This window comes from Dunckerocampus dactyliophorus, chromosome 1 (assembly GCF_027744805.1).
Source record: "Dunckerocampus dactyliophorus isolate RoL2022-P2 chromosome 1, RoL_Ddac_1.1, whole genome shotgun sequence".
Lineage (NCBI taxonomy): Eukaryota > Metazoa > Chordata > Actinopteri > Syngnathiformes > Syngnathidae > Dunckerocampus > Dunckerocampus dactyliophorus.
Window position 1 is genome coordinate 29392034 of NC_072819.1, and position 16708 is coordinate 29408741.

Sequence of the window (16708 nt, forward strand, 5' to 3'; positions counted from 1 at the left end):
CAACAACCTCTGCTGTGAGGTGCCACAGACATCGTGCGCAAAGCAACCCCGACGCAGCGATGCGCTTAAACTCTTTGTTGATCTACGCATTTTGTGTGTGTGTTGCCAATGGAGGGATCCCTCATGATGCCATACACTGGACATACACAGGTAGGCTTATTTGATCTTTGTGATTTGCACTTTATCCTATCGGGAAATGTGGTACATGTAGTAGAAATTATTTCATTTGGTGTGTAAAACTTGCGTGACATCCATTGCGCATTTGTTTGGCTGTGTAACGTCACTTAAATAAAGTGATGTGTAATGATGAAAGTGTACAAATATTATTATTATTATTATTATTATTAATAATAATAATAATAATAACAACAAAGCACGTATATCCAAAAACCTACCATAATAGCGACAATGATCATGATGATGATTATTATCGTTGCAGACTAATCAAACCAATTTACACAACAATCATACAGTTAATAATTTCATAATCTGTTGGGAAATATTGATGAGTTGCAACATATTCAAGTTGGGCAAGTCCTGCCCATGACTGTAAACTCGTTAATATTCAGAAAAAGAAAAAACATCCTACAGTTGTACAACAGAGCCACTCCTTATCTGATGAATTCTTTCGGACTATGGTTGATTAAGCAATTGCTTAAAAAAACTCCACAGAAAAAAATAGGACACTCTGCTCTGTCTGACATAATAAATAATGCAGAAATAATTACAGAATATGTTATATAAACCTGAAAAGACACCTCGGTATAGTCTGGAGTAGGGATGGATGATATGGCCTAAAATCTCCATACTGCGATATACAGTACATTGCAGCCTCTTATGCTAACAGTATCATGATATATTCTTTGGCCAGTGGCGGAGCTACGTGGTGGCCAGGGGTGGCCGTGGCCATTCTCCGGCCACCCCAGTGGCCACCCCCACGGCTGGGGGACAATTTTGACAAATGCAGCTCTGTGGTGCAGAACATTAGTTCAGCCTAACTGCCATTTCTGCTTGGACGCATTTCACTGCAACACACAACTTTCCGTGTGGAGGAGCTGTCAATAAAAAATCAGACCTCACAAAACGCTCGCCGTTATATTTGTCGCCCGCCGTGTCCCTGCGCACTGCCGCCTCTCCATTCGTGTGTATGTGATGAAGACGCTTGCATCTTCGTACGCGCCGCAGCCATCTTGTTTACATGTGTGGAAGAAGATGCAAGCGTCTTCATCACATACACAAGAATGGAGAGGCTACAGTGCGCAGGGACACGGCCAAACTCTTTACTTAAATGACTCAGCAACTAAGCACAACTACGTTTCACGTCACGGAAATCCCAACAGAACTGGACTTGAGGGTTGATATAGTCCACTGCTGATGGGGATGTCATACAACTTCATGTCAAAAAATCCGAACTATCCTTTTAAAACAGGAGTGCCGCCCAGAAAATACAGCCAAAACATGTGAATTCAACTTAAATGACGTGATGCCTTTGAACGCAAACCCTCGTTGCACATAATAACACGGTTAAAGTGTGATTTCAAATGTTCTGCTAGTATTAAAGAAACTAATGTTAGGTAAATACATTTTCAGACATGCGCTATCTGTTAGCTTTATTGACATTTTCTGTTCATTTGGAGCTGTTAAAATATACACTATATATAATCCTGCCCTGTCATTTAGCTTTCTTTCAATAAAACAGAGTAAACATTGGTGTATTTCAGACGTAGTTGTGATTAATTATGATTATTTAATTTGAAACTCATGATTAATCTGGTCAAGAATTGTAATCACCTGACAGCTCTAGTAATTATACAACATAACGTAGATCCATTTAAACTACATGAACATTCACGTACTAACTGCTTCAAGTACTGGCTTGTAAAAATATGATAAAAATCTGCAACTTTAATTTCACATACAATATTTGCAACATCATGCAGAGGGAGCTTTGGACCAGATGCACTGGCCAACCAAGTATCCAGCATGCGGGGGTAAGAAACAGTCCCCGATTGACATCCAGAGACGCAGCGTGAGACACAACCCAGACATCTTACAGCTGGAGCTCAGTGGATATGACGCTCAGAGAGGGACCTTCCTCATGTCCAACAATGGGCACTCAGGTCAGTCCAACGTACTTCAACACATTTTCATTGAATGTTTTTTATTTGAATGTAATGTATTTGTAATGTACTGTATGTAATGTGTTTGAATGCCAGTATACGTCACCGCTATTGATTTGGAGTAAAACAAGCAACATGTGATCGAAGTGTAGAGTTTCAGCTTTAATTAAGGAGGTTTTGAAAAAATATGGCATTTGCCATTTAGCAAGTACTGCTCCAATTAAAGCCTCTATTCAATTAACATCTCTTGGGTGGTCTGCAAAAGCAAATGATCGCTGGGCTCTCGAGCATTGTGGCTGTGGGCAACCTTCTGATGTAGTTTTTTAATTAACACCCCAAGACAGCAGTAGTGTTAGGAGCTGTCGAAGGCTGGACCCTCGGTTTGCAGGGACAGAGGCAACGTGTATAAGAAGAGTTTTTAATAAAGCACAAGCAGGTGCAGGTACTGTACTTACAGTCATGTGATTTGGCAAACGGCAACCAAAGGTGCCGGTGCAAAAAGGCAATGTGAAAAAAAACATGATACGAGTAAGTAAAAGTGGAAATGCAGCAGTTTAGACAGAACATCTAAGTGACGCAGAGTTCAAACGATGACTCCGGGCTTAAAACTTGTATGATGGCTGATAGCAGACATGCTGGTGTGAAATTTGAGCGTGTTGCTTACAATCAATACATCAGCAGTATTAATGCTGGCCGAGCAGTTTGTTTCTTACGGTTATAACAACATTGGTTCTGTTGCTGTGATGTTGTGCAGTACATTGTACTTAATAAACGAGCAAAAAGAGCTATGTTTTCCTTTCCACTTTCTCATGCACTTGAAATAATTATTAAAGTACCGGTAAAACAAAATGGGTTGTTTATAGATGAAATAAAAATCTCTCTCCAGTTATCCCCTGCTTCCGATTAATGTCCTCATTGCAGCTTAAATAAAGTTCCAGGCTTTAAATTGAGCAGTACATATCTTTTATGCAGAAAATCTATATTCTATAATAAGTGAAGGGAGAGGGGATTGCTTTCAAAAAGTCTCGGAAAAGCTTGTTTCGAATTTATTTGCCAGAAGACATCTAAAAAAGTCTCTCATGTTCTGGAATCAGATTCTTGGGACAGATGAAACCAACTTGTGTCAGAATAATGTAAAAAATACAGTATCTTGAAGCAAAGAAACATCTCATAATCCAAAGCATACCACAGCATGTGTTATGGAACATAACATGGAACATTATGGAACATGCTCACTGGTGTTTATTGATGATGTGACTCCTACTAAACTGATAGGATAGATGGATAATGACCCTAGACATACTGCAAAAGCAATTCAAGACTTTTTTAAGCCAAATAAATGGAATATTATTCAAAAGCTAAGTCAGTTGCCGTACCTCAATATAATAAAGCATGTTTCCTTTACTGAAAAGTGAAGGCAACAAGCAGCAAAGGAAGGCCTGGTAAAACATGGAAGCTCACACATCCTTCTGGTGCACTTACCTAACTAGTTGACCATGTTGTTTCAATCAGTCCAAATCGACCTGCCCCCCACCATGAAGATCACAAAGGGCCTACCAGGAAAATACACAGCTGTTCAGATGCATCTACACTGGGGTGGCTGGGACCTCGAGGCGAGCGGGGCAGAGCACACCATTGACGGCATCCGCTACATGGCAGAGGTAGACTAAATAAAAACACTGATGGGCTCCATACAGAGCAGCAATGGACAGACAGCAGCTTTGTACTCCTTACGCTTCAGTGACGACAGACGACCATGTGAAACACAAACATCTTGCTGGCTGAAAAAAATGTCCATGTGTCAGAGTGACAGTGTGTGCAGCCATCAGGTGCTAACATAGATGAAAGAAAGCTTAGCTCGGGGGTAAGTGCAGCACAGTGAGTCTCCCCTCGTAGAACATAATACGGTTGTGGCCTTCCATACTCCCTGAAAAACAGATTCTCTAGGGCAGGGGTCACTAACACAGTGCCCGCGGGCACCAGGTAGCCCCCCACGACCACATGAGGCGCCTGCAGGCCTGCTATTCATTCAGGTTTTCAGTTAATAATGTGAGAACACTAGAAAGAAATGTATTCTGAAACATAAAATGTGAGTGTGTGTCTCCAAAAAGTGCTGTTGTCCACTTTATACACTCTTAACACTGTAATTCTACACTTGTCCAACATAATAGATGCCATATATCACATACAACAACGTAATATTAAGGAGTGGGAGAGGAGTACACAAACGTTAGGAACACTAGCATAGCGATGTGAGCTATAGTGCTAACATTGAGATCACAATTTTAACATCACTCTAGGTTAGCCTGCCTAACTGAAGAAAGCTTACAGGTCACACATCTGTACCTAACCGACGGATAGATGGCAGAGCTGCCGGCTTTATTTCTTTATTTATGTGTAGCAAAGCATTTTTATTTTTATTTTTATTTTTATTTTTATTTTTATTTTTATTTTTATTTTTATTTTTATTTTTATTTTTATTTTTATTTTTATTTTTATTTTTATTACAATGCTGTTCTCTGTGAAGTGGTGAGTGTCTACACGGAGCGGGATCATCTATCTAGGAGCAGGACAGAGGCGATATCCTGTCAGCAAGGGAGGAGGTTTTTCATTCATGATGTCATGAAAAAACTGTACCGTAACTTCAAAAGCGACCGTTTGAGCACCTCTTTTCTCAAAAATGGAGCAGACGAGAAGTGAGGGAGATGATTTTGCTTATGTGGAATGGCCATGTTTAATTCAAAAACCAAAAATAAACAGATTAGGGAAATGTACGGTAGGTTGTGGTGTTACTGGATAGGTTCCTGTTTTTCTTTTTGGGTCAGCATGCATTTTTCTTGCTTCATGTCTGGCTCTGAATTTCAATGATCATTGTTGTGCCTCTTATTCATTCAGACACAATGCTCATTTGGTATTCCGTTGCTGTTCTCCCCTTTGTCTTTCAGCTCCATGTCGTCCATTACAATTCGGACAAGTACAAGAGCTTCACTGAGGCCAGAGATAAATCAGACGGGCTGGCAGTACTCGCCTTTTTCTATGACGTATGCTTCCCTTTCCCCTCCATGTGTAGCTGTGTGTGTTTACTGTATCTCAGTCACTCACCGGACATTGTGTAATATGATTTGAACTGAGTAGAGTTCACATGAGGACCTAGTTTGTTCCCCAGAGGAATGCTGTGAATCTCAGGCAGCCAGTGGCCCCCTGATGTGTTGATCGCTATGGTAACAACGTCTATCATCCCCAGTCATATCACTGGTGGCAATAATTAGAAGTTATTATAGCAGAGAAACATGGCCAGCTGATGTAGTGTGTATTAAAATAGTCAGCGATAATATTGGCCCTCTTATGGAAAAGGTCACAGTTCACACGTACACACTATTCTGTATATACACAAGACTTGTTGCTAATGACTTGTTGCTACATTGTCAGGATGGTCATTTTGAGAACACCTACTACAGTGATTTCATCTCCAACCTGGCCAAAATCAAATATGCAGGTAAGTAACTTAAGTGTCATGGTAGAAGTACAGTATGCATGACATCCCATCTGTTTGATTCCCCTTCGACCTAAAATGACCCTGGTAGGTCAGTCCATGAACATTTCAAGCCTGGACGTGCGCTCCATGCTCCCCGAGAACATGAACCATTTCTTCAGGTACCAGGGCTCCCTCACAACTCCCCCCTGCTATGAGAGCATCTTGTGGACGGTGTTCGATACCCCCATTACTCTTTCACACAACCAGGTAGGCTCGACAGGCATGGAGGCCTTTGCATGCAGTGGCGTAGCCGGGTGACAGTTGCCCTGGGTGCAAATCTGTGTTGCTGCAGACACCTTCACAGGCTTATTAGACATACAAAATGACAGGATGGCAATGTCTGTCAACAGATCTTTATTACAGAGTGGTAACTTCTGTCAACACATCTCTATGTAAGGACGGTAACTTCTGTCAGTGCACTTCAAACACAGAATTCTATCTTGACAGCAACAATGCAACACATTCATAATCCTAAAAACAAAAAGTCACAGGAAGTGCTACAGGTTCAGGTTTTAGGGGGCACAAACGCTTGATTCACCCTCGGTACTACACTGTTGTTTTGCACTTTTTTGTACCTCCCCTTTTGACTTTGTTGCACCCAGATCAGGAAACTGGAGAGCACACTGATGGACATAGACAACAAGACCCTGTGGAATGACTATCGCATCGCTCAGCCCCTTAACGACCGAGTGGTGGAGTCGTCTTTCTTGCCGCGGCTTGGGAAAGGAAGTGTGTATTTCATGAATATCTGACTGCTTCACTAAAGAGTAAGACAGACCATTACTGATCACCTCCTTGCTTCACCAGCGTTCTGCCGACAAGACGAAATAGAATCAAAGCTGCTTAAAATCGAAGGCCTGATAACCTCCCTTGGAAAGAACGTCTACTCAGGTGAGGTGTGATGCAAGCAAATATTGTAAGTCACACTTGGCTGAATGCAAATACAGATGCTCCTATTTACTGACAAATGTTGGTCAACTGTTACTTACTTGTACTCTTTAGGAGGTGGACCACAACACTCACGGCCAAGCAAACATGGTGAGCTATTTTTATTTTGCATTTGAACAAAAAAATTGACTTTTAAGTAATGTTCAGTACTGTGCAAAAGTCTGAGGCTGTGACTACCAGCATAACTGATTTAATGACCCATTCGTAGTTTCACTGTACAGGTCCGTGTGTACTTAGACTTGCGTGGCTTCATCTTTGAGACCAGCATATGCTACTGGCAGGATCAACCAGGTAGCTAGAACAGATTTACCCTGGTGAACAACCTGCCCTATTGGCAGAAGGTCTTTTAAATCTCGAATTGGACTCATCAGTCACCTTCGGGTACACCGACAATCCCAACGTGGCATAGAGAGAACGCCATCATTTGAAGAAGAGGGCTACCTACTACTACTACTCTTCTACTTTGCTAGACACTTTCAACAGTGCACCCCAGTGGATGATTTACAAATAGCATTTTATTAAGAATTTCGAGTTTATGTCTCTTATGCATTTCTTTTAGGGCTGATTACAATTTTTAATCCGATTAATCACAGCTTTCAAATTAATTCATCATGATTAATCACCATTTGAAAACTATGTCTGAAATCGGCCCATTTTTACTGTATTTTATTGACAGAAAGATAAATGACAGGACTGGATTATAATATATATTTGTATGTATTAAATGAACTGAAAATACAAATCAAATTAAAAGATACCACACATGTTTGAAAATGTATTTACTTTACACTAGTTTCCGTAATAGTAGCAGAACATTTGAATCACACTTTAACGGTTTTATTACGCGCAATGAGGGGTTGTGTTGAAAGTCACCATGTCATTTAGGTTGAATTCACATGTTTTGAATGTACTTTCTGGGCTTTCCAAGCATACTTAAGTGCAGCAAACTGTACTTGCGCATTAAGAGTTACAAAGTGAGTGATAGAATGTCCACTTGTTTTTCTTTGTATTCGTGTTTATTTAGACCACACATACACGCATAATAAAGACGTTGTCATGTTTGGCATGTCCGTGAATGCATTTAGCAGTCATCCAGTCACAATGAGGAAGCGTCGTTCCGATGATGAAGGAATTAGAGACATAGAGATAGATATATGATGTTGGAATTGCACTGCTGTTGATGTCTGTCGTCATAACAGAGAGGCGTGGCTTGCCATGAAGCGCATGCATTAATTACACAAAAAATTAATTTAATTAAATAAATTAGTTACCGCCATTAACTATTTTCGACAGCACTAATGTTTTTTACTTTACTTTCAAAATTCATCCAACGGTCTGGATTGAACCCCTTAGCGGGCCGGACGTTTGACACCCCTGCACGTCTCGCAGCCAATCCAATGCATTGGGGGGTGATGATACTCTTGTATTAGGTGTTAGGACCTTATTACGTATATTTTGCCAACCATAATAACTAATTGAATTTGGAAAAACAAACATCAACGATACATCAGGGTGTTTAGTGAAAAATATTACAGCAAATGTACGACTCTAGTCTTTGTCAAAACAGGATAAACGAAACAAGCCTCGTAAATTCGTTTTGTGTAATATTTGTAAAAAGGGTGGAGCGTGCATTTCCTCTTGCAATCCATCCATCCATTTTCTATACCGCTTCATCCTCATTAGGGTCGCGGGGGCATGCTGGAGCCTATCCCAGCTGACTTCGGGCGACAGGCGGGGTACACCCTGGACTGGTCGCTCTTGCAATCCATTTTCTGTTTATCCTGTTGGGGGTTGCGGGTAGCGGGAGCCTACCCCAGCGGAAAGGTCACAAATCAATCACAGGGCAAAAGGATGCATTTGATAACCAACGTTAATAGTTGCTTATGGCTTTTTGTCTTCCTCAGAACCTCAAGCTTTGTTCCCGCTGGTGCTCAACTTCCAGCGGGAGAATTCTGGCAGTTATGTAAAAGCCCACCTGGGGCATCCGATGGAGCTGGACTCCTTCACCGTCTGCATGCACGTGTTGCCTGAAGTGGAGGGCGCGCACACGGTCATCTCGTACTCCAGCAACAATGAGCAACACAATGAGCTGCTGATCTCCATCAGTGAGGACAGAGATGGCAAGGAGGTAGGCCTCTGGATTGGCAACGAGTTTGTCAATTTGCCGTTCAACTTCAAGTCCCAAAATTGGGCCAACTACTGCATCACATGGTCGTCCCGCACTGGCGGTGCGGAGCTGTGGATCAACGGCATGGTGGGGGAGCGGCGCTACCTAAAAAGTGGCTATACCATTCGCACTGGGGGTGTGTTCATCCTGGGAAATGACCAAGACGGAATGCTGGGTATTTCCAACATGGACGCCTTTGTGGGGAAGATGACGGATGTGAATGTGTGGGACTATACGCTAAGCACGGCAAACATTCGGGACCAAATGTCATGTGAGAAGAACATCACCGCACAGGGAAATGTGTTCAGCTGGGGGACCACCAAACTTAGTCTGTATGGGGGTGTGCAGCTGGAGAGTCAATACAGATGCTCCTGAAAAACACTTCTGCTGCTTAATACGCTGCAACATTGGTGATGCTCAGGCTTTAAAACATGCATTGCAATATACAAGCGGTACAGTCTTGCAATATTTAATGTAAGCTTCAGCAATATACTGTACAAATAAAGGAACATTCATGCTTCTACCAACCATCACTTTGATTATTTTCAATACTACAAAAACTTTGTGCAAAGACTAAATGGAAAAAAAAAATAGAAGCACATCTAGTCCCATGCAAACCCCCCAGAGTGAGGGCTTCCTCTATTTTCCCCCTCAAAAGGCTGTGACCTTCTGTGTGTACTGCAGGCTGTCTTTGCTGTCTTTCACAGGCACACTGCCGTCGACCAGCTTGACCCCCACTTTGTTCCTCTTTGTAAACATCTGGCAGACCTCCAGGAAGGTCTTGTTCTTCGTCTCGGGCACCACCAGCCAGATGTAAATCAGCGTGTGCAGACAAACACAGGAAAAAATGATGAAGCTGTAGGGGCCCAGGCTTCTCTATCGGCAGAGACAAAACATGATCAGTGTGAACAAATTTGGAATATTAGTCAGTGACAACACAACTGAACACAAAATGCAGTTTTTAAATGAAAAAAAAATCCAAACCTACATGGCCCTGCGTGAAAAAGTGATTCTTCAGTGAGAATCTACCATGTAAATAGAACATGCGGTGTGTCCAAATAGAACGGGCCAAAAGTTTGGACACACCATGTTTTCTTTATATATACAGTATATACACATGATAAATACTGTATATATGTGTGCGTATATGTACACTATGTATATATACACACTATATGTACCGGTATGTACGTATATACTGTATGTACATTTCTGTCCTCCAGTGGGGGCATGACAGAAAATAATTGAGAACCACTGTGTTAGAGGTATTAACTAAAAATATTCACCATTTTCATTGTTTTTAACATTTTCCAAAACAGATTTGTTATTTCTTCCATGAATAATTTCATTGAATGAATCTGTAATGTAGATTGAGATTCTACATGAGAGGAAGGAAAAAAGATGAGGCTCACGTGGTGTGCAACTGACCTCCATGAAGGGGAATAGCAGACCAACAGTGAAGTTGGAGAGCCAATGGACAGAACCTGCTACCATGAAGGCAGCGGGTCTGGCTGACTGCCGGAACATCTCAGTGGTCACCACGTACGGGATGGGACCTATGGAGGAACAGCCAAGACATATTGTTAGTCCGCAAGGTCTGTGTGGGAGCGCGCATGGAAAAATATGTCAAAAGCTCCACACTCACTGGGTCCAATGGCATGTCCTATGATGTAGACAATAACACATGTGATGCTGACATAGGACATCCATGTCACACTCCCCTGTCAACACAAAACAACGGCTGATATCATTACCTTGATGAGGCCCTGTATTCCCTTTTTTTTACGTAAGCGGTGTCTTGGATTGGGTGGGTCGCTGAGCTACATAATGTATTCTGCATGATTTGTATCCGTTCGGTAACATAAAGACATTTTCTGCAGGAAGGCTGAGAGGTGAAATTGTGGACAGAAAAACAAAAATGATGTCACGGCATTCGCTAGAAGCACTTTGTCAACATGCAGTGTTGTTATTCTGCTCACAGCCTCTAGGGGGGGTCTTTGCATGGCATCTGTTAAAGTAAATGTTCACATAAATCACAGTGGAAATGGAAATACATCTGTTTCAGGGTCAACTGTGGCCGTCATAAAGCCTTTATTAACTGTATGCACAGTGCTTTAAGTGACATTCTAACATTATTAACCAAGTGTAAAAATAAGTCAACCTCGGTAATACTGTACAGTATGTCATGTTCTGTGTTCTGCTCTGCTGCCCTCTGTCGTTTATTTGTTGCAGCACATCCCTGAACATGACCCAGCCCTAATTACACACACCTGCAGCTCATTACCACCGGCCTACTTAAGCTCCAGCCAAACTCCAGACCGGTGCCAGATTGTACTCCTTGACTCCTTGACAACCTGCTCCCTGTACCTGCTCCTTACCCTGCTCTCTGGCTCCCCGGCTCCCCGCTTACCTGTACCTACCTGCTAGCCTTGTTTGTGATCTTCTCCTGTAAGGTTTGCCTGCAGTGTATTTTTGTTATTTCTAGTTTTTTTCCTAACAGCCTTTTGCTGTTAGTGTTTTTTGTTATGGACTCTTACCTTGTTGGATTTTCCTTATTTGTACTTTGTATTTTTGCTTTGGACTCTTTTGTGTATTAAATTGTTCTTTTGTACTTTCTGCCTCCCTTGTCTGCATTTTGGGATCCTAAAATACTCGCCGTGTTCCACGGCCGCCCATGACAGAACAATCTGGCCAAGAACATGGATCCCGCAGACATGGAACAATTCCGAAAAGCCCTGACACACCAAGGACACATGGTTGGAAGCCATGAGAAGTCGCTCCAAGGGATCCTGGAAGCCATTTCTGTTCTCTCTGCTAACATGGAAGCATTAAATCAACGACTGGGATGTTCCGCTCCGATTCCGCCACCAGAGGTCGGTACAACCACTACCATGAGTGATTCCGCTGCTGCCACAGCTGCAAGCACACCTGCTGCTCATCAAGCTCGTGAGCCCATTATCCCTCACCCTCCTCGCTTCTCTGGTGACTCTGATTCCTGTAACCAGTTTCTACATCAATGTTCGTTAGTTTTTGATCAACAACCTACAGCTTACTCCTCTGATCAAGCTAAAGTAGCCTTCATAATGAGCTTGCTTGCGGGTAGAGCTGCCACTTGGGCCCTGGCCATAAGTACTTCTATGCCCGCCATCCGTACCTCCTTACCATTATTTTTAGAGGAGATAAGAAGGGTGTTTCATCACCCTATCCGGGGTTTAGAAGCCACCAATCGCCTGTTAGACTTAAAACAAAGAGGGCAATCTGTGGCCGATTTTTCCATTGACTTCCGTGTGCTCGCAGCAGCAAGCGGATATCCCGATACCGTGCTCCGTGGTATCTTCCGGAGGGCTCTTAGTGCCCGCATTAAGGATGAGCTAATAGCCAAGGATAATACTACATCGCTTGATGACTTGATAAACTTAGCGATTTGTTTAGACAACCGAGTAAAGGAGAGAATCAGGGACTATGCAGAGGAGGGATACCAGGTTCATACACCGATACCACATTCGCCCACGGAGCAGAGGAGTACTCACCCCATCAAGGTTGATGGTGATTCGGAGGTTCCAATGCAGCTGGGAGGACGACGACTAGCCGCCGAGGAGAGAGCCCGTCGCCGTCGCCTGAACCTGTGCCTGTATTGCGGTAACCCAGGTCATCGGCTTCTTCAATGCCCCATCCGTCCAGTTCGTCGCCAAGGGTCGACTCCAGGAGCACCATCGGCACAACTATCGCTATCCAGTATCGATCCTCCCGTCACCAGCAGCCAGTCCTCAGCTGGGATTTGTGAGTACCCCCAGGAAGTGATCGACACAGGCAATGAGTCCCTGAGACGTCTCCAGGTCAAGGGGATTATTACAGGGGGGGGCAGAAATGTGACTGTAACCGCACTAGTTGACTCCGGTGCCGATGACTGCTTTTTGGATACGTCATTCGTTGAGAAACATAATATCCCAGTGATTAAGCTATCCTCTCCACAGGAGGTTCTGTCTTTAGATGGACGTCTTCTAGCAGTAGTCACGTATCAGACCGAACCTCTTTCTCTGCAATTGTCGGGTAATCACTCAGAGGATTAGCTTCTTTATTATGCCTTCCCAAGCAGCTCCACTAGTGTTAGGGTTACCGTGGCTCAAACTCCACAATCCTGCCGTAGATTGGACTAAGATGAACATAGTCAACTGGAGTACGTTCTGCCACGCTAACTGCCTTAGGTCTGCCGTTTCCGAGGTTTCCGTTAAACCACTTCCGGTAGAGGAGATTAACCTCACCAATGTGCCTGAGGAATATCATTATTTGAAACAAGTATTTAGTAAAGATCGTGCACAGACACTTCCACCTCATAGACCGTATGATTGCTCGATAGAATTACTAGCCAACACCACATTACCCAGCGCTAAGCTCTATAATATTTCTGGGCCGGAACAGAAGGCTCTTAAGGACTATATCTCTGCCTCGCTAGCTTCCGGTCTCATCCGTCCTTCTTCCTCTCCTCTCGGTGCGGGTTTCTTTTTTGTTGCCAAGAAGGACAAGTCCTTGCGCCCCTGTATCGATTATCGGGGTTTGAACAGTATTACGGTACGTAATAGTTATTCGCTCCCTCTCATGGACTCTGCCTTTTCCGCTCTCCATTCGGCACGGATCTTTTCGAAACTGGACCTCCGTAATGCCTACCACTTAGTGCGCATTAAGGATGGAGACGAGTGGAAGACCGCGTTTAACACTCCGCTGGGGCACTTTGAGTATCTTGTCATGCCCTTCGGTCTTACTAACGCCCCAGCGGTGTTCCAGAATCTGATTAACGACGTTTTAAGCGATATGATTAATCTGTTTTGCTTCGTGTATCTTGATGATATTCTGATTTTCTCTAGGAATCTACAAGAACACACTACGCATGTCAAACTCGTTCTTCAACGCCTCCTTGAAAATAGGTTGTATGTTAAAGCTGAGAAGTGTGATTTCCACGCCACATCAGTGCCGTTCCTGGGGTACATCGTGGAGAAGGGTCAATTGCGTGCCGATCCCGCCAAGATTCAGGCGGTGGTCGAATGGCCAACTCCTAAATCAAGGAAGCACTTACAGAGGTTCCTAGGGTTCGCCAACTTCTACAGGCGATTTATCCGCAATTTCAGCAGTAAGGCAGGACCTCTGACTAGGCTTACATCTCTTAAGGTTCCGTTTGTGTGGACCCCAGAGGCAGAGACGGCTTTCTGTAATCTGAAATCGTTATTCACATCAGCACCTGTGCTCGTTCATCCTGATCCTAACCTGCAATTTTTTGTAGAGGTCGACGCATCGGATACGGGAGTGGGAGCCGTCCTGTCCCAGCGATCCTCGGTCGACCAGAGGCTGCACCCCTGCGCCTTCTTCTCTCGTCGCCTCACACAGGCTGAGAGCAACTATGATGTGGGTAACAGGGAGCTGCTGGCCATCGTTCTGGCGCTGCGGGGGTGGCGTCATTGGCTGGAGGGTGCTACACTTCCGTTCATAGTCATCACGGACCATAAGAACTTGTCATACATCCGCACCGCTCAAAGACTCAATTCTCGACAAGCCCGCTGGTCATTATTCCTCACCCGTTTCAATTTTTCAATCACTTACAGACCCGGTTCTCGCAATGTCAAGCCCGATGCCCTATCTAGAGTCTTCAGCCCCACGGAGGAGGGAAAGGCACCAGAGACTATCATACCTGTGGCTCGAGTGTTGGGTGCACTCCAGTGGGAGGTGGAGAGGAAGGTGTCGGAAGCAACAGATGGGAGGAGACCACCAGAGGGCTGCCCCCCCAGGAAGACTGTTCGTCCCAGAGGAGCTCAGGTCAGAGGTACTACAATGGGGTCACACGTCTAAAGTAACCTGCCACCCGGGACTCAAACGGACGCTATACGCACTGGCGCAAAGATTCTGGTGGCCTTCTATGGCGGCGGACGCCAAGGAGTTCGTCGCGGCCTGCTCTGTCTGTGCCAGGAGTAAGTCTTCAAACCGACCACCAGCCGGCCTGCTCCAACCATTACCCATCCCCGCCCGGCCCTGGTCTCACATATCCTTGGACTTCATTACCGGTTTACCTGCCTCTAGGGGGAACACGACAGTATTGAACATTGTGGACCGGTTTTCTAAGATGGCTCATTTCATTGCACTACCTGGACTACCTACATCCCTGGACACAGCTCGTCTGCTGGTGAGACACATTTTTCGTATTCACGGCATTCCCACGAACATCGTCTCAGACAGGGGCCCCCAGTTCACGTCCAGAGTCTGGAAGGCATTCTGCAAGATGCTGGGGGCCTCGGTCAGTCTTTCTTCCGGTCACCATCCCCAGACCAACGGCCAGACAGAGCGGGCCAACCAGGACCTGGAGGCTGCCCTTCGTTGCGTTTGTCACCGGCATCCATCTTCCTGGGCCCCCCACCTCCCCTGGGTGGAGTACGCACACAACACGCTTGTCAGCTCTGCCACAGGTATGTCACCCTTTAAGGTCGCTTACGGATATCAGCCCCCACTGTTCCCTTCACAGGAGGCGGAAGTTGCAGTGCCATCCGTGCAGGTTCATCTACGCCGAGCCCGGAGGATTTGGAGAGAGACAGTCGCTGCACTAGGCCGCACGGCGGCACGAAATCGACGGCTGGCTGACCGTCACAGGATCCCAGCTCCCACTTATCAGGTTGGCGATGAGGTCTGGTTATCATCCAAGGACTTACCTTTAGCAGGGACTAATAGGAAGCTGGCGCCCAGATTTGTGGGTCCCTACACTGTGGACTCCATCATCAACCCCTCCTCCGTGAGACTCAAACTGCCATCCAGTCTCAAAGTACACCCAGTGTTCCACGTCTCCTGTCTCAAGCCTGTATCTACCAGTCACCTGTGCCCTCCGGTCGAGGCTCCGCCCCCGCCGCGCCTGATCGATGGCCACCCAGCCTACACTGTGAAGGCCATTTTGGACTCCCGAAGGAGGGGCAGAGGGTTCCAGTATCTGGTCGACTGGGAAGGTTATGGTCCTGAGGAGCGTTCATGGATCTCCCGCTCCCTTATCTTGGATCCGTCCCTCATTAGCGACTTCCACCGTCTCCATCCTGACAAGCCAGGTAAGCCGCCAGGCGGCGCCTTATAAGAGGGGGGCATACTGTCATGTTCTGTGTTCTGCTCTGCTGCCCTCTGTCGTTTATTTGTTGCAGCACATCCCTGAACATGACCCAGCCCTAATTACACACACCTGCAGCTCATTACCACCGGCCTACTTAAGCTCCAGCCAAACTCCAGACCGGTGCCAGATTGTACTCCTTGACTCCTTGACAACCTGCTCCCTGTACCTGCTCCTTACCCTGCTCTCTGGCTCCCCGGCTCCCCGCTTACCTGTACCTACCTGCTAGCCTTGTTTGTGATCTTCTCCTGTAAGGTTTGCCTGCAGTGTATTTTTGTTATTTCTAGTTTTTTTCCTAACAGCCTTTTGCTGTTAGTGTTTTTTGTTATGGACTCTTACCTTGTTGGATTTTCCTTATTTGTACTTTGTATTTTTGCTTTGGACTCTTTTGTGTATTAAATTGTTCTTTTGTACTTTCTGCCTCCCTTGTCTGCATTTTGGGATCCTAAAATACTCGCCGTGTTCCACGGCCGCCCATGACACAGTATATGTTAAAAAGCTTCGGTTCATTCGGTCATTTAACTTTGATGACGAATGCAGAGGTCGAATTAAAAGTTGCAGATGCGCCTCCTGCATTCTTAACTGGCAGACAGGTGTAAAAAGACGCTAACCACTGATGTAATGCAAAACATAAATCAAACCGGGTTACCGGCAATGCAGCCACACACATTCGTACGCACACACGCTCATCTTTCCCACCACTCGTCATCCCATTCATTTTAATAGAGAAAAATACTAACAACGCCACACACTTGGGAGCACTTTATTCACTGACATTCATACACAGAGATGCACCTGTTGGTAACTTA

The 16708-nt window shown here is 44.9% G+C and overlaps 2 protein-coding genes across 6 annotated transcripts in view; one reads left to right on the forward strand and one right to left on the reverse strand.

Annotated features, from left to right (window-relative positions):
- Positions 1-9307, forward strand: ca6 (carbonic anhydrase VI). Of its 2 annotated transcripts, XM_054778585.1 has the most exons (10): positions 3-150; positions 1941-2120; positions 3633-3781; positions 5066-5161; positions 5550-5616; positions 5705-5862; positions 6258-6384; positions 6463-6546; positions 6658-6693; positions 8508-9304. In XM_054778585.1, exons 1-10 carry the CDS (start codon positions 60-62, stop codon positions 9143-9145), a joined length of 1626 nt encoding a protein of 541 aa, XP_054634560.1. In that variant the 5' UTR covers positions 3-59; the 3' UTR covers positions 9146-9304. The 2 variants fall into 2 exon arrangements, with proteins under 2 accessions (XP_054634568.1, XP_054634560.1); XM_054778593.1 differs by lacking the exon at positions 3633-3781 and having other exon boundaries at positions 1-150; positions 8508-9307.
- LOC129182425 (solute carrier family 2, facilitated glucose transporter member 5-like) overlaps positions 9224-16708 on the reverse strand; it is a 22406-nt gene continuing 14921 nt past the window's right edge. For 3 of the 4 annotated variants that reach the window (XM_054778544.1, XM_054778554.1, XM_054778572.1), the window contains 3 exons: positions 10416-10491; positions 10183-10326; positions 9224-9646 (listed from right to left, as the gene is read on the reverse strand). In XM_054778544.1, coding sequence (XP_054634519.1) covers positions 9291-9646; positions 10183-10326; positions 10416-10491 — 576 coding nt within the window. In that variant the 3' untranslated portion in view covers positions 9224-9290. The remainder of the gene's footprint in view (positions 9647-10182; positions 10327-10415; positions 10492-16708) is intronic. The other variant, XM_054778563.1, reaches the window with a different exon arrangement.

What these genes read in the sequence shown, in the direction of transcription:
- ca6 (XM_054778585.1), top strand. Translation starts at nt 60, where the DNA reads ATGCGCTTAAACTCTTTGTTGATCTACGCATTTTGTGTGTGTGTTGCC. An exon ending in GTCCAACAATGGGCACTCAG is followed by an intron (nt 2,121 to 3,632) that starts GTCAGTCCAACG and finishes TGTTTCAATCAG; the next exon opens with TCCAAATCGACCTGCCCCCC. An exon ending in GCATCCGCTACATGGCAGAG is followed by an intron (nt 3,782 to 5,065) that starts GTAGACTAAATA and finishes TTTGTCTTTCAG; the next exon opens with CTCCATGTCGTCCATTACAA.